The sequence below is a fragment of the Sesamum indicum genome, linkage group LG4, assembly GCF_000512975.1.
Source record: "Sesamum indicum cultivar Zhongzhi No. 13 linkage group LG4, S_indicum_v1.0, whole genome shotgun sequence".
Classification (NCBI taxonomy): domain Eukaryota; kingdom Viridiplantae; phylum Streptophyta; class Magnoliopsida; order Lamiales; family Pedaliaceae; genus Sesamum; species Sesamum indicum.
This window is the reverse complement of record NC_026148.1, coordinates 8,290,165-8,314,684: the sequence shown is the minus strand read 5'-3', so window position 1 is coordinate 8,314,684 and position 24,520 is coordinate 8,290,165. Positions and strand designations below refer to the sequence as shown.

At 35.5% G+C, this 24,520-nt stretch overlaps 2 protein-coding genes across 3 annotated transcripts in view; one reads left to right on the top strand and one right to left on the bottom strand.

The window, feature by feature from the left end:
- Positions 6,874–20,261, bottom strand: LOC105160224 (protein EXPORTIN 1A). Its single transcript, XM_011077504.2, has 32 exons — positions 19,829–20,261; positions 17,196–17,312; positions 16,963–17,055; positions 16,795–16,866; positions 16,556–16,663; positions 16,399–16,481; positions 15,967–16,105; positions 15,747–15,815; positions 15,579–15,656; positions 15,389–15,451; positions 15,265–15,309; positions 14,579–14,686; positions 14,400–14,498; positions 13,784–13,987; positions 13,608–13,667; positions 13,200–13,310; positions 12,649–12,746; positions 12,350–12,458; positions 12,080–12,145; positions 11,884–11,982; positions 11,725–11,805; positions 11,490–11,579; positions 10,416–10,501; positions 10,230–10,310; positions 9,971–10,153; positions 9,620–9,686; positions 8,787–8,897; positions 8,503–8,610; positions 8,285–8,422; positions 8,042–8,179; positions 7,856–7,960; positions 6,874–7,422 (listed from the first exon to the last, which is right to left on the bottom strand). Exons 1-32 carry the CDS (start codon positions 19,925–19,927, stop codon positions 7,300–7,302), a joined length of 3,231 nt encoding a protein of 1,076 aa, XP_011075806.1. The 5' UTR covers positions 19,928–20,261; the 3' UTR covers positions 6,874–7,299.
- The window catches only part of LOC105160223 (probable NADH dehydrogenase [ubiquinone] 1 alpha subcomplex subunit 12), a 2,806-nt gene continuing 2,203 nt past the window's right edge, over positions 23,918–24,520 (top strand). The window contains exon 1 of one of the 2 annotated variants that reach the window (XM_011077502.2): positions 23,918–24,069. In XM_011077502.2, coding sequence (XP_011075804.1) covers positions 23,981–24,069 — 89 coding nt within the window. In that variant the 5' untranslated portion in view covers positions 23,918–23,980. The remainder of the gene's footprint in view (positions 24,070–24,520) is intronic. The other variant, XM_020693199.1, reaches the window with a different exon arrangement.

Sequence of the window (24,520 nt, the reverse complement as noted above, 5' to 3'; positions counted from 1 at the left end):
TCTTCTTCTTTCCGTTTCAGTTCAAAATTATAAACTAAATATATTTATTATTTGCATCATTATGTTCTTACTATTTTCAGGAGTGAGGAGGCTGAGCCTCAATGCCAATACAATTACACCAATACCAATGCTTCCTCTTTCTCTTCCTCTATATCCATATTCCACTATAACTTCTTCTTTGTATGTGAAACATGAATAAAGTATTTTTTTTGTCTAACGTGGCATTGTATTTGTCTATTGAGACTTTTAATATCTATTGGTTTAGATTGAGTACTTAGACGAAAGGATTGTATCTGTTGAGCCTAATTATTAGAAAATATAAATTTTAATATAAATAAAATATTTTATATTATATAATATACCACGATGTCTACCATCCATGCATCTCCAGGTAGGTATCCACTTTCCACATGCCTATTAGTAGCTGACGAAGCGAAATTACGTATTATGTTGTACTATTCCCAATATCCACATTCTGTATTTCTTCCGTTGGAAATGGATAGTCTAGGCACAATCGTGTCATGTCGTCTCTGCCATCTGCTAATTTACAATCTGTGTTGTAAACCCCAATCTGTTATAGAAAATCTGATGCACGCTCATGTCCCAAGAATCTGGGCAGTCAAAAATGACGATTCAAACCCTTGAAGATATGATGAGAGCTTGTACAATGGAGTTTAAGGGCAATTGGGATGATCATCTACCTCTAATGGAGTTTGCATATAATAACAGTTTCCACTCTAGTATCGGTATGGCTCCATATGAAGCTTTATATGGAAGAAGGTGTCGCAGTCCGATTTGTTGGGATATAGAAGGACTAAGACAACTAGAAGGTCCGAAATTGGTGCAGGAAACAGTGGAAAAGGTACATGTAGTTAAGAAATATTTGAAAGCAGCACAAGATCGACAAAAAAGTTATGTTGATCAACACCGAATGGAGATGGAGTATGAAGTAGGTGATAAGGTTTTCCTGAAGATATCTCCTTGGAGAGGAATTCTGAGGTTTGGCAAGCAATGGAAGTTGAGTCCGAGATATATGGCACCGTATGAAATTATTGAAAGAATCGGACCACTGGCGTATCGACTAGCATTACCAGCAGAGTTGTCACAAATACATGATGTTTTTCATGTTTCGATGCTGCGACGATATCGGTCTGATCCTAGCCACATTATTCATGAGCCGGAGATAGAGATTTCTGAGGAGTTAACATATGTGGAAGAGCCTGAAGAGCTTTTGGATAGAAATGTAAGGAAATTGAGAAATAAAGATATACCGATGGTAAAAGTGAGATGGAGTCATCATTCCCCGAGGGAGGCGACTTGGGAGATTGAGGAGCATATGAAAGAGAAATATCCCTATTTATTCCATTGAGCGGGTAAGTTACTTAAATTTCGGGGACAAAATTTTTATTAGGAGGGGAGAATTGTGACGTCCGTAGAATTTTTTATGTAATTGGGAGACTAATTGGTAATTATTAGAAATTTAGATGTAATTAGTAAACAAAATTATAGATTGAATTTGGGATATAATAAAACTTGAACGGATTAAATTGGAGTTCGTTATAATATTTGGGGGCAAATTATAGTAATTAAAAAATTTAAAATGATGTAATGGATATCTTGAGAAAAGTTTAATTAAATAAATAAAATAATAATAATATTTTTATATATAAACAATATACATATATATATATATGTAATGAGTGAGGAGAGAGAGAGGGTTTGAGGGTGAGGCGGTGGGGCCTCTCTTTTACACTTCCTCATTTTTAAAAGTAACACTCACACACACTTTAATTAGTCCGTTTATTAAATGTTGATTATATTGAGCGGTGAACTATTTAATCGGAGTATTTTATAATTTTGGCTATTTATATTAGTGTCAAATTAAATATCACAATTGCTATAAAAATGATAAGTTGGGTAATTAAAATATTAGGTTTGTTAGATTTAATTATTACTATAGCTAATTTACACAATTCCATCGGAATGATTAACCAAATATGTAATTCTATGTATTATCGCTTAATTAAATTGTATAGCAACGGTAAATTGACAGAATATTCGTAGAAATACTTCGGAAGTTATATTTTAGAAATATTATGTTATTAAAGAGGAAAATGAGGTTTCAATGGTAATATAATTTACGAATGTTATTAAAAATGATAGTTATAAATACATAAGGGGTTTGGATTTATATATATATCTATATGTGTAGTATTGTATAAATAATATATATTGATTTTTTTGGATGCGAACGTGGACTTGGTTTTATATTATTATGCGTGGCTTTCGTATATTGATTGTTTATATAATTAGTTGTGGATTATTTGTTAGATTACCATCATATTGGTGAAATTATTACTATGTGATATGTAATGGTAATGTAGAGATATGCGGGATACGATTATGTGATAATCATATAATTGATTGTTGATGAAATCAAATTGGGAGTTGTTATTGAGAAAGTGATTATCATAAAGAATAGAATGACGATTGTGAGTGGAGATAAAAGATGATGCTTACCTAGTTGGAAACACAGTCAATGGTTTATGAAAATGTGATTGATATTGAGATATGAAAAATATGTGAATTAAGCTAGGTACCATGGCGCGTAGGGTACCGGGGTATTCCGGGGCAGCAGGGAATATCCTGTGCTTGTTAGCTACACACTGGGGTGGTGTGGGGGTACCATATTTGTTGTGATGTCCTGTGCTATATTGCTACACAGCTGGAGTAAAAGAGTGTGGGGATATCACACAACGGGTATCCTGTGCTGTATATGATATGATGGTGGCCGGCGAAACCATTGACTGATGTATACCAATTAGAGTAAGTGGGGCCCTTAACTAATAAACGATAATGTTGAATATTGTGTCATAGATTGATTTATAATTGTGAGTAGGTATTACTGCTTATATTTGTTGTTGCTATTGATAATGACTGTTTAGTCAAAGTGACTGCATGTACGTGAAATTGTTGCCTGTGTATATATATAAACTGATCAGCTATATTTATTGAGTAGGCAGCTCATTCCTTGCCACGTACTTTTCAGGAGATAGGTCACATTGACTAGCCACATTGACTTTGAGCGGTGCCGTCGTCTTTATTAGGTGGGTTAGCCGTGTCTTCTGAAGCCAAAATTTTTTATTGTTGGGTTGTAAATATTCTGGTCTTTTGTCGGGATTTGTGTTTAAAGTTGTGGTATGATTTTTCTTGAGGTTATGTACACGAGAACATGTAGTGAGGGTAAATATTACTTTTGGTGGTATATATTATCTTTTGTGACATATAATATTATATTGATAAATTAGAATTTATTTTACTGATTGAAATAGAATTACTTATAGAATGAGTTTTGATTAAAGAAAGGATGAAATAGAAATGATTAGATGTAGCGAGTAGGGGGTGCTACAGGCTGCGCCAATTTTCACTAATTTTGTAGATATAGTAGCGGCATCAAGTTTCCATATGAATCAGGGCACATCAACCCTCCTAATAAGAGCATTGGAAATGCAACGTTCGTATTGTAATACATTGGGGTGAGGCGTGTCATGCATAATTTCGACTGTCATAATTGTATTGATATGCAAACGTGAACCTGTAAATACATCATCAGTCGACCAAAAACCTAAATATGTTTGGTAATAGTAAGGTCATTCAGAACTAGATCTCTCGATATCAAGTCCTGTTACACGCTCACTATTAATCGGGAGTGCCCAAATTGTGGCTCTCCACCAGTGCAATAATGAGATGACAATCATATACGAGCAGTCCACATCTATAAACACCATTAAAGCTTATCTGGTGTAGTACGTCAAGAATACGAACATGCAGGTCATGATCAAGTAATTCCATAATACACCATTTGCACGTTTTGCCTGTAGCACTACATCATTGTCACCATCAGGAATATCATCAGATTTGTGTTGTAATTGTTGCAACAACACCAATTTTTGTACTTCTAACACTGATTTATTGCTAGGTACTTCTATAGCTCTGATTTTTCTACAGGTACTTCTAATCTCAATTTGTGTGCAAGCACTTATAATTTATGAAGCTGAACATTATACTCCCGATATGCACACTGTTACCCAAAGCTTTGAAAACATTGAAATCCATTACACAGAGCCTACCCAATCACATACTCACGTAACTGAAAATTTTATACCCTATGAGGATGATGCGGAAGACCCTATTTTGAACAGTATGCAAAATTTTCAGATTCTACACCAGATGAAGTGGAATTTCTAATTCCATTGGAGGATGGGACAAATGATGTTGACATAAATGTTATGGCTAAAATATTTGCACAAGGTTTGCCATCATTTTCTGAATCAACACTGCCAAACAGAATAACTCAGCAAATATTTTACCGCTCTATACCATTTTTTAAACAAACATTCTCAAAGATACCTGCAGATTCCATTGATGTCCCAACTTTGAAGTATGTAAAATTTTATAATACTAATGAAGGCGAGCTGGAGAATTCGCCAACCAAGCGGAAAGTAGTTGAGAATTCGCCAACCAAGTGAAAAGTAGTCTGTAAGCAGAGCACCCCAGGTATATATATATATTTGTATATGTGTTATCATATAAGCGTACATCATTAGTTGTTAGATTGGATTTTTTTTTAGATGTGGTGTAGATGGGAGCTTCGAGAAATTATAAAATAAAAAATTAGATGTAGGACAATAACTAAATATGGGGAGGACCATACATCTATTATAAATTATATGTTCCTTGACATGGTAATTTAGATAGAGCTTATGTTGCTTCTATGCTGTTAAGATAAGTGAAATGCAACCCCGCATATGAAATAAAGCATGTCATTCAAATTGTAAAAGTCATATAAGGTTCGACATACCATACCAAAAGGCATTGTACAATTTGAAAATGGCCCGTGAAATTATTTATGGTACATGAGATAGTTTAGTTCAAAAGCTATCCAAATTTATGGGAGCTCTCCAAAAATTTAATGACGGAAATATTGTTCAATGTGAGCACAAAGTCTTCCAGCAGTCAATTGGTGCACATGTGATAGGATACGTCTTTTAGGCATTCAAACTGTGCATAGAAGGGTTCCAATTCTATCACAAAATTATTAGTGTAGATGGAACCAATTTATACACAAAGTACAAGCACAAAATATCAATTATAGTTGCCATGGATGGAATCAACAGGTACTCCTTGCGTTTTCAATTGTCGAAGAGGAATCCTATTCATCTTGGAAGTAGTTCTTTCAACAGTTGAGCAAACATATTATAAAAAGGAGACATGGGATGTGCCTTATTTCTGACCATCACCCCAGTATCATTAAAGCAGTACGCAAAAGCTCGATCTTATGCCACCTCACAGAGTGCACAAGTATTACTTGAGGCACGTGTATTTTAATTTCAACAGTCATTACAAAAATGTAGAATTGAAGGATCTTTATTGGAGAGTTGGCTTTGAATATCAATTCAGAAAGTTCAATCGAATTACGAAGGGGGTAAAGAGCCACAAACTAGAAGCGTTTTGCATTCTTAGACCAGAGTAATAAGAAAAAATGGACAGATTCTCATGATGGTGGATGGCGATGCGATATTTTGACAACCAACATGTCAGAATGCATCCATGGAATTTTGAAAGGGGTTCGCCGCCTGTCGGTGACAGCAATAGTCAAAATAATACCCATTCTGTCTATTATTTTTGTGAGAGGCTGGCGAAAAGTGGTGTAATGTTGAGCATTGCATACAAAATTCTTATACATTGGCACGAAAAATCTGTTAAGCATACGGTAACGAGATACCAACAGTTTTAATAGTTCGCTTGATTATTACAAAACACCAGTATGAACATGGCAAGTGAACTCAATTAGGCATTCCTTGCTCTCACTCTCAAAAAGTATGTGTTGCATACATGATTAATGTTGAATCAATTGTTAAGGATTATTATGATCTAATGGCTTACAAAAAAATATATTCTAAGTCTTTTAAACCTTTGTGGTCGGAAAGTTATTACGATGTCCCAAAATTTGAGTTGGTTCACAACACTACTGTTTATATCTCTAGTTGAAACCAAACATCACATATTCAAAACAAGATGGATTAACCGCAAACGGGTGACAACAAGCCTAACAAAGAGGAGATTTTGTAAGACGATCAAATGTGTCAGTGCGGGATATCCATGATAATTGTATAATTAATTGTACTTTTTCACATTTGTATTAAAAATTATATAGTATTACATTTATATAATTAATTGTATTTTTTTTTAATTAATATAACTTTGACAGTGTCCAGAACTTGATACAAAAGTGATAATATTTAAAAAAATATCATCTGTGTAATTTTTTTAATAATAAATAGATTTTCAAAGATATTATTAATTACAATTTGTAAATTTAACATTATGAATAAGTATACGAAATAAAAATAATTTATATAAAAAAGTTAAAAAAAATGGGGAGTCGCAGGACTCAAAAATAAAAAAACAATAAAAAAAAGAAAAGCGGGAATCCCGGAAAGTTATTGGACGAGTTACTGACACAGTGCATCCATTATTCCAATTCAAAATTCTTATTGAGTTTAGTAATCTCAACTTTAAATTATTAATCAAATTGAATACTAACGAAATTTAAATCTAACTAAACTCAAAAGACTTCATCAGAAGATTTTAATTTTTGTACATCATCCTCGTTTCGCAATTCAATCTTTATGGTCATGCTTCTTGCTAGCAATGGAAGATTGATTCATTTTCAATCCTAATAACTTATTAGCAAACTAGTCTTTAGAAACAACTCTTTCGATAGATCAAGATTTACATCCTCTTCTGTGGGAGAAAGAACATTCATAGAAACAGAATGCTGAAGACCAGGAGGCACCACAACACATAATATCTACAAATCAACAGAAAGAGAATTTTCTGCACAACCCATTAATGTTGTATACATTAGACCTATTACGAGTCGCCAATAGGCGCCTGCCAAGGACAATCACTTCAAACTTCCTCCTGCATTACAGTGTCACAACCATCCAGGGATCTATAAGGTGACATGCTATATTCCTAAATTAGAATCTAAGTACTCTACAACCAGAATGCAGTTTCTTCGGCGGCAAAGCCTGTCTGCCTCTGTGGCTTCACCGCTTCACACAAGAAAATATTCTACGGAGATGATAAAATTGAGGCAAAATTACAGATGGAAACTCCATAACATGTATCACTGCAGACTAGATGTGCTCAAACCTAATACTTAAAAGAGTTTTTAAAAAAACAAAAAAAAAAATCCACAAAATTAGTCTTGACACCAAAATTTGCCAAAACTTATGAGTCAACCATCTCATCTTGAATCTCGTTGGGAGCAATGAGTCCTGGAATTGACAGCATACGTTGTCGCTCTCTTTCTCTCTGAGCAGCAGCTTCCTCTGCATAAAGATCTTTGTTGTCCTGCACCATAGAAATAAATGTGATTATAGGATTACAGTATGCACCCGAGATGGCCGATGAAAGTTAAGACTGAGCACTTCATATTTTGTTCTCAACAATGAGAGATTATCTACCAAAAATCCATTAAAAGACCCATCTAAACCAAAGGCAAGAGGAACTAAGGCTCAATCAAGCACAGATGTATTGAGTTAAAAACTAATTCCCTCAGGATAAAATAGACCTTGATCTTTTCCCCTCTAGATAAATAAAGAAGACTTAAGAAAATCACCTAGGAATAAAGAAATTTACTCAACACATTGAACCAGCAAATCTAAACCACCTCTAGTCCACAGATTATTCCAAGATGAAAGAAAACCAGAAGCATCTTTAAGACAAATGAATACGAGGCACATGTAGTGTGATTCAACATTTGAAAAGGTGAGTAACACTTCACCTGAGCTGAAAATTCTTTAGATTGCACAAGAAAGTCTCTTATGTGGTTTTTGAATGACGAAAGATCAGCTCTTGACTCAAAAAGTCCATTCACAAACTGGGTCACCTGAAAAAACCCAAAAATGGGTGAAACTGGGGTCACACATGAATACGCATCTGAACTGTGTCAGAGGTTTTGCTTCAGTACCTCAGCTGCTGTCATGTTCGGAAAGGATGTACTTAAAAGTTTAATTGTGTACTCTCGGACAAACATGCCGTTGTTTGGATAAGCATAAGGAACTGTTGCAACATCCCACAGTGGCTCAGTCAAGGCACCAGACTCCACCTGTAATTGTTAAATGACAGCTGTTACCATTAGCAAGCCATATGGCAAGACAAAAACAAAATAAAACATGAAAAAGAGCAAGAGGATGAAGCAGGCAGTTATTACCAGGCAGAATAAGTGCTGCAGCACAAGTACATGCAACTTAAAACCAGGCTTATGGAAGGTGTCTGTCAAAACAGCAAATATTTCTTGTTCTATTGTCAAAAAATAAGTCCTGTAGAACTGATTGCAGAACTCTGAAGCCTGCCAAGCCATCCATGCAATCATAAGGCCCTATATGAATGCTTATGTACAAAATACAAAGGACACAAAGTAAGACACACCTGAAAGTTTTTCAGCATCTCCAATAAAAGGTTGAGTCCAGTTTCTGCAATATTTCGTTCAGTATGCCGGAAAGCCCATATAATGGAATCCATGACAAGTTTAAGTTGCTGAACATAACCAGTAAAAACACAAGAATTTATCATATAGGAAGTAAAGATAGCATCATAGGATAGAAAAATCTTCAATTAAATTTGGACTCCTGGAGCTGAAGAAAGCATAAGTTAAAATGGAATACTTTATCATCAACTGAGCAACTGCAAATTCATTGAAGCATGATAGGCACCTCACTAGATAAATGGATTAAAGCAGGAAAACAATGTGTAGCAATGGCTCGAAGCAGTGAAAAGAACTTGAGTCGATGCTCAGGATAGTCTTCAAAATTCTTTGTTATCATCTGCAATGAAAACAATTATAAGTGAAACACAGAACAGTAAAGATGTCTCCATATCAGAATCAAGCAAAATTAGGCTGCCTAAAGTTGCGAAGGTTCAAAAGCCCAGGCAAAAAGTTGCCGCACCTATTTATCAGACCCATTCTCCAATGCCTGTGGCATTGAAATTTGCTAAGCACAGGCTAACTGTGGTAGCACCTAATTGTCACAAGTACCGCAATAGATCATCCCCATTGAAAAATAGAAGTCAATATTCAGCCATACATATTTTAACTCACAGCTTGTTTGCCACATTAAATGCATGACCCGGGTTCTTCATGCATAGTTTGACGTTATAAGAGGTACTCTAGGATGGTGTATTATTTTCTATTTGAAAAGATTTACATTAACATCCAAACAAAAGGAGGTACCAAGAGAAGCAAGAGATAATTGGATGATCACAATAATTAGGAACAATGATGTAAAACAAGTCAAGATCATATTGGGACTGAGTCATGTTTCTATCAATATTAAATACGGCATATCCATATCCCACTGAGGATTCACATGTTTAAATCCTGCAAGTTTATGTTTATAAACCAACCAATTTGCACATGCACTTAACCAGGCAACAGATTTTCAGCATGATTAAGCAACAGGGATTATCATGCATTTCTACGAGATAAAGTAGTCAACAAATGAGCACGAATGTTCATGATTCAAAATGATATAAAGGATTCACCGACCTCTAGAGTGCACTGGAAAACAGCTTCAAATATCCGAGGAACATCATCAATCATTGCCCCCTTATACCTAAATGAACAAAGGAAAAATTGAAACTAATTAAAATTAATAGCAAAACCTAACAGCAGTAATGATGACTAAAATAGCATCAGGATCAAACACATTAAGCACCACCATCCACAAGAAATCTATATGGTCACACAATACTCAAGAACAATATGATTACAACTAATTAAAAGCTGTTGAATAATTTCAATTATTGCCATACACGTTTCCAGAAATAGCAAGATCTTGCACATGGACATACAACATCAACTATGCAAACAAAAATCACACAAGAAAACAAGGCATACTTATTTATTATTGTGGCAAAGAGAGAGAGAACTTCTGACTCTCTTGCATCAGGCAAATTCCTGGCATAGTCACCAAGCACAGGGTCCATCATCGGAGGCACAAATTGTTTGCCAATATGTGGTTGATCTTCAGCTTTGTCTAGAAACGTCTCAATAAGCTTTAGCGTTTCCCTCTTGACTGACCTGTTGAAATAGTGGTGATAAATTAAGTACCAATATGCAGATCTAAGTATATTAAGCTCCAAATTTGGGAATTTACCGTAGAAGTTTCACAATAGATGTCCTGGAAGCATAGGGTCCTCCTTGGGCAATACTGGTTGATATAAGCTCGCTGTACATTCTGTGGCATTTGAAGAAAATATTGTCATCGATTAAAGCATCAGAGATTGAAACCTATCAGGTTAAGTTTAAAAAGTAATTCTGAAAGTACAAAATGCAAACAAACCTGTATACATTGAGCATGTCCAAGAAGATTAGAGAAATCTGTGGCAGGAAATATGTTCCTAGAGAGCTCGCAACACTAGTATTTGTCTGCAGGAACAAAAGAATGCATAAGAGAACACTGACACGACAAAGATGAACATGCAAGACGCATTAACATAGAGAGGTGCACCCCTAAAATTAATTCCAAAATAGAACAAGACATTAAAAAGAGAGAGAGAAACAGAGACGCCCTAAACTTGTCACTAACAGCCACGCTCCCAGTTTTCTTTCACTCGCTGACGCCCACCTCCACCTGCCAGCGCTGTTGACCATCTCATGGCTCTCGCACGGCGCCAGCCTCCACACAAAAGTCAGTTTTGTCCTATCCCTAGGCCACTACCCTCTGTTATTGCTATTGAATTGAAGAGGTCGAGTTGAAATCAGAAAGTGTGAATAAGAATACTTTTATGTTATCAGATATAAAGGGTGATTACTTAAGATGCCCTATTACTTCCATGGCCATGGTAGCCACGTGTCATTACCCCCATTGGCATAGTGATAAAAAAAAGAGCGTGTATAACTAGTTGATAAGATGAACCACACTAGGCACCCCATCCTTTTTGGCCCCTACCCTATTGTTGTTTGACCAACCCTTGGGCGCTTTACGAAGGGCCATCTAGGAGGGTGGGGACTGTCGGAACTAAATTAGTTTTGGATAAATATAAAATTATATCAATAAAAACATGGAAGATTCTGTTGGTCCAATCTCATGTTTTTGGCTTCAGCCAAGGCGACATGGAACGGATATGTCTTCTCATAAAAATGTTTCTTGAGTTTTTCAGCTTTATGGAAAACTCCTCTCTAAAGCAACATGGTCGATCCATGACCTATTATTTTGCCTCTTTAAAGGGGGCTGAATCGGCTGATGATGAACTCTTACTCTACCACCCATTACTAGCGAGCAGCAAGCTCATAACTCTTGTAGACAGCAATATTTTATGGTATCTGATTGTTACCACTCTCAAGAATATGGAGATGATGGAATTAAAATTAGTTGTAGAATATAATCATATCGCATGCTTATTCAGAAACAGACCTGCAAAATGTTAAGCACTGCCCTTATCACATCTGGATCTTTCAAGAAATCCACACTCTGACGCGCCTGTCCAATAATTTCAGCCCATTTCTGCAGCAAACTATGCATTAGCCGCACAGCAATCTATACAGGTGCTAATACTAGCTAAATGACAAACAGGAAAGCAGGGGGAACATCTAGAAACTACTAACACATGTATCGTTTCTCAAAGAGCAGTAACAAAGTAGGAACTTACCTGATTAGGAAGCTCCATCAACCTCTGCAAATATTCATCTCTCTTGTGAGGATCAGATTCTGCTTGAATCATATGGCCCACCTAAAGAGATAAGGTAGCAACAGTTAGAAATGCCCATATATATAAAGAACAGGAATATCTGATACTAAGAGGGCGTACAGATTCATAAAAGGAGTGAATCTGATGAGGCTCAAGATCTGCAATAGTTGCTGGAAGTGTTGTCAAAAGTTCTGATACAAATGGCTCATTTTCTCCAACCTGCATGAAAGCAACAGGCAGAGTTAATTGTTTCTAAAAGCATCATATTCCTACTAGTATCATTATCTCAGAAATTATTATCCATAGGAACCCCAACCTGAACAATGACAAATTTACGTTTGCACTTTTGAACAATTTTCAAAAATGTGTCGCACGCCATGTCCTACAAATGTGCAGACAACAGAACAAGTTTAGTACACACTAGAACACTAAAATGAATTTAACAATATAAGTAAGCAGAAAACTGCTGAACAGTTGGATGAACAAGGAAAATGAAAATAAGCGTAGAAAATAAGTTGACTTCCTATTCATTAATATATATATATATCCCCTATCAGTTTAGAAACAATCACATGCAATATTTAACCTGAACTCCAGGATGAGTTTCGTGCATGAACTCAAACAACTTGTTCACAACAGTTTTCAAGAACTTCCAGTGGGCCCTCAAAAATCTGGGATACTGCCCAACCACATACCTGGACACCAGGCAATAGAAACATAAGATGTGAGTTTCAACCAAGACTGGTGCACAGTTATTTTGCCATGTCGCCACCAATTTACAAAGAGAAGCATACGTGATAAGTATGTTAATTAGGGATAAACCCTCATGCAGCGCATACTTTTATCAGCATCTAATGAAGATTAATTGAGTTCCTAGAGCCTCACATTATATTACTTGCAATCACGGCTTTATTATCCTTCCCTTTGGTGATTTCACAGAGGTTCAACAAATCGCGAATGACCATCACTAGAAATCTGTTTTCCTGCCAAAGGTAAATAAGCAACATGAATATTCTAAGAAGAGATCAGACCCCAACACTTTCAAATAAACATAGTGGCACAACAAAAATAGGATAGTAGAAAAGTTAGATAGCATCATATATATAAAGAAAATTCTAGAACAAGAGAACAAAGCACACACCCGAACTTCCAAATCTAATTATAAAATAAAATCATAGACATTCTGGAATTTAAGAGAAACTAACAATCACTCACATACTGGACCATTTAAATCATGGACAATCACAAAATCTGAAAAGCTACATTTCTAGTACGTTAAAGAAACAATGCATTAGGAAAGGCCATAATTGTTAATTAACGAAGGATGTTATGTTGATTTAATATTGAATATACCCAAGGCCAAAACTATACATAAGGATAACTGTAAAATGTCATATGCAGAAAGCAAAGAACAATATCCAGTAAAAATGCCCTACCTGCTCCTCCACCATTGACCCAGATATAGATCCAATTGCCCAACACAATGTATTTAGGTTGTTCCAAGTCCAATCCTCTCCATTTAGTTGTTTACTCAATTTCTTTAGCATCTGCACCCATAATCACAAATTAAAATCACAATTTAATTAGCTTGAGCACTTAGCAAAATTTGGAAGTGAACAAAAATCCACCCATGCTCAACAAATTATTAAGGAATGCACTGATAATCATACCTAAAAATTACACTTGTCATGCACAGTGATATAACAAGAACCTAATTATTACATCAGATGAGCTTATCATACTTCACTCACACAAGCTTAAATTTGTTAAGCAAGAGCATACAGAGAATCCCCAATTAGCAAACAAGCAAGTGCATAGAGACAGAGAATAAAATAAATCAAAACCTGCTTTTCAGTGTCCTCGTGATCAAGATGTGCCAAGTAGATCAGTGTTTCCCTCATTATCTGCAAATCATTGAAACATCAGAAACATGAGTCCAAAAGTAAAACAACATTTCAAGAGGAGATGACTAGAAACATTTATTGCATTAGCAATTCAAGTTTTGGATAAAATTCAGGACCTTATACTGCACAAGCACGTCATTGTCTTTCATAGTTTCACGAACTATATTTCCATTTTCATCCTCAACAATGAGAACTTCTTCGGGCTTTGCCATGCGGCATATCATCAGCAATCTCAACTTCGACATTGGACCAGCATAAAGCTGACGTCGCTGCATTAGTTGTGAACCAAGTCCATCAACCATACCAGGAAGCATTGGCATCTGCTTGTTCAATACAAAAGGCAGGCAGGCATCAGCAATATCCCCGTACATTAATGAAAGATGGTGAAGAAATGGCGATGGATTTTACACTCCTTGTTCCCTTTACTTCCCCCTTTTTCTTCAAGCATAGAAGGCTTGTCTTAAAATTTCAAGCATGTAATTCTTAGAATCATATCAGCATCAGAAACTTCAATACCCCACAATCCTTTATTCTCAAATTTATCCATCTAAATCTTAAAGGAGGCAGCACATACTTATCCCACAAAGCAGTTCCCAATGAACTGGAACTTCAAAGCTTAACTTAATGTAATAAACAAGTTCATTATTTACACAAAAGACTGCTATCCCTGCATACGAGATAACAAGACTCTAGATTAAAGGTAAGAGGTAGAAGATTCTACTATGACAGCACCTGTAGTCCCATCATGTTTGCAGTTACTGCAGGATTATCCAAATTATGGTGAGCTTCAAACAGCTCCAAGACTAGGGAATTCCAGTAGTCCAAGCAAACCTGCAAGCCATCAAGAGTCATTAATAACACAGGCTTTGTATAATACTATGAATCCAACAGAGGGTAAAACAATACTGTACCTTAAAAACTTCAGTGTCATCCACATAAGATATATTGATGAGATACTCAAGGCCCATCAGCAGTGCATTTATGTTCTCTTGTGAAGATTCTAGTACCCGTATGTGAGACTGCCACCCGGGAAACAAACGCCCATCAGTCAAAAGTAATGCATCCAGGAAGTCAGGACCATAAATCCATAATAAATGTTCTAATTATGTAGCGATAGGACAAGTTCATTGACGATTTCCGGTTAGACAAATAGAGAGTGATGGACGATCTTTGGCAGTAACATCTGAATTGCACTCACAGAAATGTAGACTTAAGATGTCTAAGCATACTAATTGATCAAAGAGCTAAGTCTAATTTTACAATAAGGGTAGTCATATATAAAAATCCCACTTTGTGTGAACAAGATATTCATATATATTATTCACATATTCGGAAGGAAGATTGCGACAACTATCATAAAAGTAACTCAAGTGTATGGGAGTTTCCTGGTTTCCACCCGCATACCAGGAAAATCATCTATACTGAAATAAATCGTAAAAGGAGCGAGGTGAGCCATCCTGATCCACAGATTATCCCTTACATGTGGATTTTCATCCATTTCCATGTTTTCAAGATTAAGTTTAACACTCCCCTTGATGGAGCTCTCTTTTTGCCTTCATTTTGGCTATTTGCCAGAAAACAAAGAAAGAGAATTTACCTTGTAAAATGATGTGAAAAACAATGCCAAGTTCTGAATAAATGCCTGGGAAAACAAAAAAACAATAGCAGATTACTAGGGTACTTAAACACTAGAATTTGAATTCTTACATACAAACAAGCACCTGCTCCTCAGTTGTGCCATTTGCATAAGCCTCCAAAAAGTTGGTAGTAGGTGGCAGGATATTCTAGCAGGCAACAAAAAGACATCACGAATCAGCATACCATCCAGTGAGTTGTACCAATTATTGTCGCTAAACCTGAAAAGATGAAAACCATATCGCACTATTGCACGAGAAGAATTATCTACACTACCTGCAATTGCACCATGAATATCGTATACATTTTGACATACTGCATGTTGTAAAAGTCCCCAAAACTAAGAGCAGCAACCTGCAGAAGACAAAACATGCAAAAGAAAAAAACGTATTATATCTTAGACAATATAATGAACTTTGAAGGTGACAAAGGCACACCATATACCTCTGTCAGACATTGCAGAGTGAGATTGCGATAAGCCGGAACAGGAAAAAATTTGAGCAGTGTCTCAAGCTGTCAAACAAAAGCATAATAGGAGCACGTCAAATCTTACAAATGTACAGACACATCTTTGCAACAAAAGATTCCAAACACACCAAGAATAGAAGATCATAGCCATGTCTTTCATCTAACAAGTAACCACAAGAAATGTAGAAATACAAACCAGTGGTGATTCAAATATATAGCCTAGAGGAATCCACGAAAGAAAAGCATGCAGTGTGGCCAGTGTGGCCCTTATAAGCTCAGCCCTTTGAGATGCCGACAGAACATATAAGCATAACTCATGAATCAGCTGGAACTCACTGTAGAAAAACAAGAAGCTTCTCAGTACTTGAACAGATGAAAGGATAAAAAATGTCAAATCATTTACACATCAAAATCACAACATTAATAACATTGGGTAAGTGAAATACAGAACTAAATCAGATAGGTAAAATCAAGAGATATAAATAGGTATAAGCAGTACTACATGAGCCATTAAACCGTATCCTGGAAATAAACATGGAATAGGAAAATTAAAATATGCCAGATATCAGTTAATGCAATAACAAATGTTTTGACAGATGTGACCTGGGAACAGACATCACATGATTACCTGTTCAATGATTGTTTTAACTCTTTAATCTTTTGTTGAGTCATCTCACCCCTTGAGAAGTCGAAAACTTCTTCACTTAGAAGCTAAAAAGTGACATCTTCAAGTCAACTAGATGTAGTGGATTAAAAAAATTCATAGAGAGGTAAGAACTACTTACCTTCAAAATTGCCATGCAATTCTCGCAAATAGTTTCACTTGTTTTTGCTGCGGCAACCAGGTCAGGAATAAAGCTACGCCACCGGGCTGGCCACTCATGCTTCAAGATCTGAATACAGAACAGGGTCATATCTAGATAACTCACATGGAAAAATCCAATAGGGTTGTTCTATTAAACAGATTATCTATAGGAAAGCACTAAAGTATTACTGATGAGCATCGTCTGGACTGGAATATTACCTGAACCAATATAATATTTAATTTATTAACATACAGCCTCTCCCGCCGGAAAGAGATCTCATCACTTGAAAGCTAATAGAAAAATAAAATGATCAATGCAATAGTCTCCAAATAATCAGGGAGGAAATAACTGCAACATCATTCCCAGAAAAGCAAAGATTTAGTTACTTTAACTATAACTTCAGAAATATAGTTCTTCATGCCATCTCGTTGTTCAACGGGCAAAGCATTCCATCGGTACTTAATAACACCTTCTAGGACCTGGACATCAGCACAAGGTCCATTTCATCAGTATCTCCAAACCATGTAAAAATAGAGAAGCAAATCAAATAATAAGCGTCTCAGCAAATGTGTTGGATAAAATGTGCACCATAAGAACTATCATGACCATACTAACGGACCTGTAAAGCAAAAAATTTGGTGTTCAAGTTCTGTGTGTTAGATAAAATGTGGACCACTTGAAGCCACATATCTGGATTATTTTGCAGGTCTCGCAAGATATGGTCTGCCGCAGTCCTCTGTCAGGCAAGAGAAAAAGAACAAAAAGTGTGAGTTCCTGGCTGGGCATAAAATTGGTAGCTAATTGTAGTGTAATCCATTTTAAATGTGGATACTGTCATGCCAGCTGAATCTCCTTCCAACCAGAATTAAAAAAAATATTTGCAGGGCTATAATATGTTGAGAAATGGCATGCTGTAACCAAAGAAACATTCCAGATGTGAGAGATGCCAAAATGAATGGGAACATTCTTTACAAAATATTAATACCAACAAAGTTGCATGAGAAATTTCTGAGTACATGAAAATGTACTGGGTAACATGAACTAGGCCAGCCTCAATATGAATAAGATGAATCTTCAACCAAAATGTATAACCAAGACCATTGAGCCCCATTAACCATACTTCACCCAGATTTTGACCGTGCATAGTGGTAGACATCCACCTAGATAACTGCTGAAACCCAAATTAACGAGTCAAAGCCATTTCCTTAATCTTCTTACTGATGACATACATTCCTAGATGGCTGGCGTACTTTTTTCTTCGACTGTATTATTATATTTATCCACCTACCTCTTCACTTAATCTTCTTAATGATGACATAAAATTCTAGATGGCCGGCGTACTTTTTTTCCAAGTGTATTATTATATTTATCCACCTACCTCTTCACATAACCCAGCCATTTAGCTAGTCCTTTTAAAACTTCTATTTTATCTTACTCAAAGAAGCTCTTCCAACTCAAATTTTCTGCATCTTTTACCAGCAGTTTAAGAACTATTCCATTATCAGGAAACACATTGTTTATGATATGCAATCTTATTACAACCTAACCACACAGATAATGAAGTGTCAATTCCTCACTTTTTATGAATAAGTTTGATGGACATGAAACTCATTTAATATGTCAACCTCCTGTATATCTTTTTTTTAGTGCAGGTACTACTGTATCGCCAGTGCAGCACATGTTCTCTGTGTACGTTCTACTTATGAAGTTAAATAAATGTAGACTGAAGGCACGGTACCTCATAACAGTTTGATTTAATCCAAGTTCTTTTTCCTTTCTTTTTTCTGTGTGAGTGCGCATGAGCGTGTGGGTGGGTGGTTCAGATTGCACTATCTATGATCAATTGAATTTGCAATTGCAGAAATGACCAAGGACTTTAGGGGATTATATAGTGTCCTTCATAATGGCAGCTATGTTATTGATCAAATTAGTTTCCAAATGCGGAATGAGTCATTCAATAGTAACTCAGCTATGAACAGAATAGCACTTCTTGTTGCAGAAGTTCCCAAGCTAACTACCATAAGAGACAGTATTTAGGGACTGCACAACAGAACGGGATATGTCATTTGTCCATTTAAGGAATTTCCCCCCTTCTGCAAGTTATAAGATGAGCCCTAAATAATAATTTAACAGCATAGCGCCACAGACAAGACAAAGCAACAGATGTACGACTCTTTTCATATAAAATTTTAATCATAGAAAGACATAAGAAAAATGTGCCAAAAGCAAAAGAATTGCGTAATGCAGCAAATATATACAAACTTCAAAAGAATGGCAAGAAAGCAAAGCTATTTAGAATTTCCAAATGTATCACAAATGCTGTTACAGATGGTTAACTTTCCATTCATTTCATGTGAGCAAAGAGTATTGCAGGAAAACGGCTCCAGATGTTCACTTGTCATTAATTCATGTGAGCTAAAGTACTAACTAATCTTCTCTCAGAAACAATAAAATTTGCCTTTGCATATGTGATCAAGTTGCAACACTTCCAATCCACAAAAGTTAAGTTGAAAGCCCTAATGACTTTAACCAAATTGTTACGACACTATGAACAGAGAGTTCTTAGCATATAAGAATTGCACACTCCGACCAACCTGAGCAACAAAGTGACAACTTTCAAGAACTTCCTTCTTACCTTAAATACAGGAATCGCCTAGCCACAAAAAGAAGATAAAGATTAAAATCAAGAAACATCATGACCCAAAACCACATGCATGGGACAAAAGAGGCCACTCTCTGTTTCAAAATCAAATCATGTCTAATCCACATGAACAAAGCAGGCCAACTTTCAATGGCCACGTCAGAAGTACTAAGGGCAATAAAAATTTTCAGTTCATTCAACAGACTCTATCCAACTTTAACTCTTCACTTGAAACTCTGCACTTTACAGATCACGTTCAAGTTTTCCAGAATTTGAGGCAATGTCACTGTCACCAGTGATAAGTGCATTGAATGGCAACCAATTTCAGGTGAGGCAGACACAGAGCTAGTCGGTATGCAAAGATGCGGAAAGTTACAACCTCTGACACCAGTGGGACACCAAAATCCACCCGGGAATACGAACATGAGTAAATTCCATATAAATCATATGCATGCCACAAAATTTTAAGAACAAGTAAGTTGTGCAATTGTTGCTGATAGCCATAAAAATCTGGAGAAACAGAGTAGAGAGGGGTTTAGAAAAACCAAAGTAGAGAAAGGGGCAGGAGCATAAAAAATAGCAAGAAAAAAGGGAAAAGAAGAGCTTGAGACCTCGTCTTTAGATCCGGTTCCATAGAAAGCAGCGACAGTGGCGTCAAGCAGAGAGACATCTATGGGCTGACTCAAATCACGTAGCTTCTCCGCCGCCATGGCAGAGATGAGCAGTGGGTGTGATTAAACCCTAGCCCAGAAATAAGAAAAAAAGTGAAGGTTGTTCGAAAAACCCTAGAGGAGTAAAGAAACCCTAGTGAGGAGAAGGTGGGATGGGAGAAAAGATGGAAGAAAGAGAGACAGACAGCTTCAAATTGAAGCAGAGGAGAGGGATTTTAGTTTTAGAGAGAGAAAGAGAGGGACTTTGAAAATGGTATTTGGGGCTTCCCTCCCGTTTTATATAGTAGTGGTAGTAGTTATGCAGCTTAAGAAGAGTCTCCGAGAGAGAGAGAGGGTGAGGAGATTGCATCTATCTATGATGACTATGTATGTATATGTCTATATATATATAGAGAGAGAGAGAGAGAGGGTAGCTGTAGCCTGTGTGTGTAATTCTATTCTATAGTTTCTACTGTTGTTAAGCTGTTGTATAAATAAAAAATATACCTCATTCAAAAAAGAGAGAGAGAGAGAGGCAAAAAGCGTTGGTTATGTATATTCACTCACCAGTCTGCTTCTTTTTCCTTTTTTGTTGAGTTATAGCATGGGATTTAATTATTACTTATAATATCTCCTTTTTCTTATTCTTTTTTTTTTAATCCTTTTCTCTAATTTCAGATTTATTATTTCTGTAATTTCAGAGTTTTTTCTAGTGTAAATAGTTTTGAATTTAGATTTTCACTTGGATACTGAATTGTTAAATGAAAAATCCACCACATCATAAAACAAAATTATGATATTATTACATATATATAAGTCAATCATATATTTTTTTTTGGAATTTATCCCAGATCCTAACTCGACTACTACCGAAAAATTAGTGGGTTACGAAAACCCTTAATACAATTAATCTTACAAAATAAACAACACATAATATATAGACCAAATGTTTACATATTTAATAATAAATGAAAGAATAATAACTGAATAAGATAATTTGGCTCGGGAAGTCGGATCAATAAGATAGCCCACAGCCATACAGGCCCGCAACCACAACACCGGTTGCTTTTCATCCAAAACCAACCACCAAAGCTCAACCACTCAAACAGTCACTACTAGTCACATAGACCTGAGCACAAAAACCACCAAAAAACTAATACACAAAGGACCTCTCACAACACCACACTAGAATTCCACTTAAGAACAACCAAGTTCACAAAGAACCTTTTCAATCGGAGCTATAAAAGAAGAAGAAGAAGATTTCTTAGTATGGGTTATCATCATCTGAAAACCTCTCCATGTATTTATAGAGGTAAGATTTAGAGATCAGAGATAGAAACATTGATTTTGAGGGAAGAATCCAAGGAGAGTAGAAAAAACGGCTGCGAGAGAGGCTGTGGATGAGAGAAATTGAGGAAGGAGAAAGAGAAAAAACGAGTAGTCAGGATAAATGAACTATGATTAGGGCTTAGTGACAATAAATAACAAAAAATCGGGTCAGGTTAGTGGATCGGTTAATGGGCCATCCATCCATAGTGCAGTGGGATTACTGGTTGTGGGCTTGGATCTACCAGTAGGTCATGGACCACAAAAATCCCAACATTCTCTATTTTGGACCATGAATAAAAAAAAAAAAAGGGAACCTAATCCAAAGCTGGATATGGCAATCATCATTGCCAGAACGTCTAGATTGTACCTACAAAGCAGAAAAAATATACTTGTAAAACAAATGGTTAGAAAAAGAATTCTAAACAGTATTGATAATCTTCTCGAAGACTCTTCAGAAAAAATTATTAGCACTTTCTTCATTCTTGTCATCTTTCTTGGGCTTTTTACGATCATTTATAAAATTGACATTTTTATCCAAAATTATAACATGTTTTATCCCAAGATTTTTCATCCCTGTTCTATATTTTGATACTTGGTTCTTCCCCAAATATGGTTAACTTCATTTTTTAGCCTGATTAACAATATTGGTTTTAAGGTCCATTTCTTTACTCTTTAAGCCACTAATTATATTTTAAGGTCCCTACTATATTTTATATCAGCTTTTATATCATTGTAGACTTCAAGTATTGCATTTAATAAAATAATGGGAGAATAATCATCAATTTTATTACCAGTTAATTTCATATCTTGAATTAATTTTGTAAAATCATCCAAATTTTCTATAATAATTCTAGATAGATCTAACTTATATCTGGAAATTTTTTCAAGCAGAAATAATTTATTAGGCAAAGAAGTTTCTGTTAAAAGTCTTCCAATTTATTCCAATGATCTTTTGCAGAATTTTATCTTTCAACTTTTTTAAAATAATGTCCGAAAGATTTAGGATTATACAAGAATAAGCATATTCATCATTTTCAATTTTCTTTTTTTCAAAAAAAAAAAATTAGGATATTTTCTGTCAATAGCTTTGAGAACTTTATGTTGAATTAAAATACCTTTCATTTCATATTGCCAAATAAAAAAATCAAAAGTTGTAGATTATAACCAGCCATTAGAAAAACAAGCAACAAATGCAGTAAAATATAATTGAGATATAATATCAAAAAATACTGAATCATTTCAACATAATAGATTCAGAACAATATAATTAGGGAGCCTTGGCTTATCCTTAACTAGATAACCGACAGTCTCAGGGGCTCGACCAAGTGAGGGATAAGCAAGGGATTGGTTTGGTTTTGGGGAAATAAAAAAAACACTAAATAATCGCACTAAGCAGAAAATATTTCAACCGACAAAGTAGTAATGGAATAAGCAAAAAAAACACTACATAGAAAATCAGTGCTAACCACAAAGAATTATGCATTCAGCAGTTTAAGCATTCGCACACAACGAGAAAATATAGAAAATCAGTTTATTTAGAAAAATAGCCAACACTAAGTTATCTTCGCATTAAGCTTTTTTTTTTTTTTTTACACAAAGCGCTCAAGAAAGATAGCAAAACAAGGCGATCGCACACAACAAAATAAACAAAGTACCAAGTAATATTATTTTTTTTTTCAAAAAAATTCACTATACTAGTTTTTACACAATAAAATGGATCCACGAAACATATAAAAATATTTGCACCAAGCAATTTACCCACAATAATATTTCAACAGAAAAAGAAAGAATAATAAAAGTGATAAGGTTTAGATCTTACCAAGACGTCACCGAAGAAAATTAGAATAGAGTGACTCTGATACCACTGTTGGAAATTCATCCCAGCTGTGATGAGCCCAATTGAACAAACTCTAACTCAACTATTACAGAAAAAATAGTGGATTACGAAAACCCTTAACATAATTAATATTACAGAATAAATAACACAAATATACAGACAAAATATTTACAGATTTAATAATAAATGAAAGAATAATAATTGAATAAGATAATTTGGCTCAGAAAGTAAGATCCGGTAGGATAACTCACAAACACACAAGTAGACAACCACAACACCGGTTGTTTTTTCACCAAAAACCAACCATCAAGACTTAATCACTCAAATAGCCACATACACTCAAACACAGAAAACCACTAACATCTCTTTATAATGTGTTTACAAGTGAAAGAAAAATTAGATTGTATGTTGGGATTGATTGCTTGGTAAATCAATAAGAGAGCGGGCTACTAAATATGATTAGTATTGTAATTTGTATATATAAAGCAATCGTCTAAATTTACAGGAGATTATGAAATCGAACATCAATGAAACCATAACAATTACACATTAATACTCCCTTTCCAATTCTTAATGAGTTACAATGTCCGTCTATTTATTTATTTTAATTGTTTGTTTTTTTTTTGTAATTTTCTTTTCCCCCCCAAAAAGTACACATATAGAAGACTTTTAATTAATACATCCCATGACTAATAACAAATAAATAAGCAAAAACAACAATTTAGAAATAAAAATATGCGATTCAACTCTCAAAAATTGATGAAGTTTTAAATAAACTATAAGTCCATGGAATATAGAGGTGTAGAGTTATATGGGTTAATGGATGAAGCCCAATACAATTTTTTGGATCCTGGGCCTCAATTATCAATTAATTAGGCATCCATATTTCCAGAAACCGGAGCATCCATATTCCTTGGGAGAGAGGAGAGAGGAGAGAGGAGAGAGCAATGGCGTCGGTGGTGAGAGGCGCGATGAAGTCCATTAGAGAAAAAGGCATCGGAGGTTTCTTCCGGGCGCTCCGGGAAGAAGGATACCTGTCAGTTCGCGTTTCTCTTTCTCAGCACTATATATAATTTGTTTTTTGGCATTTTATTTAGTGATGTGGAAGTCTGACATTTTGAATCTGGGTATCCTTGGATGAATTTTCGCGTTTCTGAGTGGATTTCATCTTCCATATATTTGGTTTATTTCAATTGGAAGGATTTTTCTCGCTTTGTCTCGATTTGTATTTAGTTGCTAGGGTTCACTATCAGTAGAATTTGGAAATTCAATCTATTGAGAGGTTATTGCAGCTATCGGAGAGTAGCTTAGCTCCTCATTTTCTGATTTGATCAAATTGTCGAACGTGTGATCCATTTCTTTTTTTGGGTTGATTATCGTTTTCTGAACTTGCAGAGCCTTGCACTTTAGCCCCCCCCCCCCCGGGTTAATAAGGGGTTCCCTCTGTTTTTTTTTTTTTTTTTTTTATGCCTTTTCTATCATCCCGG

Bases quoted from the DNA above. Each gene is read 5' to 3' on its own strand.
- LOC105160224 (XM_011077504.2), bottom strand. From the start codon at position 19,927: ATGGCGGCGGAGAAGCTACGTGATTTGAGTCAGCCCATAGATGTCTCT. The intron at 13,668-13,783 runs GTCCTGAATTTT...AATGATTTGCAG, and splicing joins ACGTGCTTGTGCAGTATAAG to ATAATGAGGGAAACACTGAT. The intron at 12,747-13,199 runs GTAGGGCATTTT...TACCTTTGGCAG, and splicing joins GGTCAATGGTGGAGGAGCAG to GAAAACAGATTTCTAGTGAT.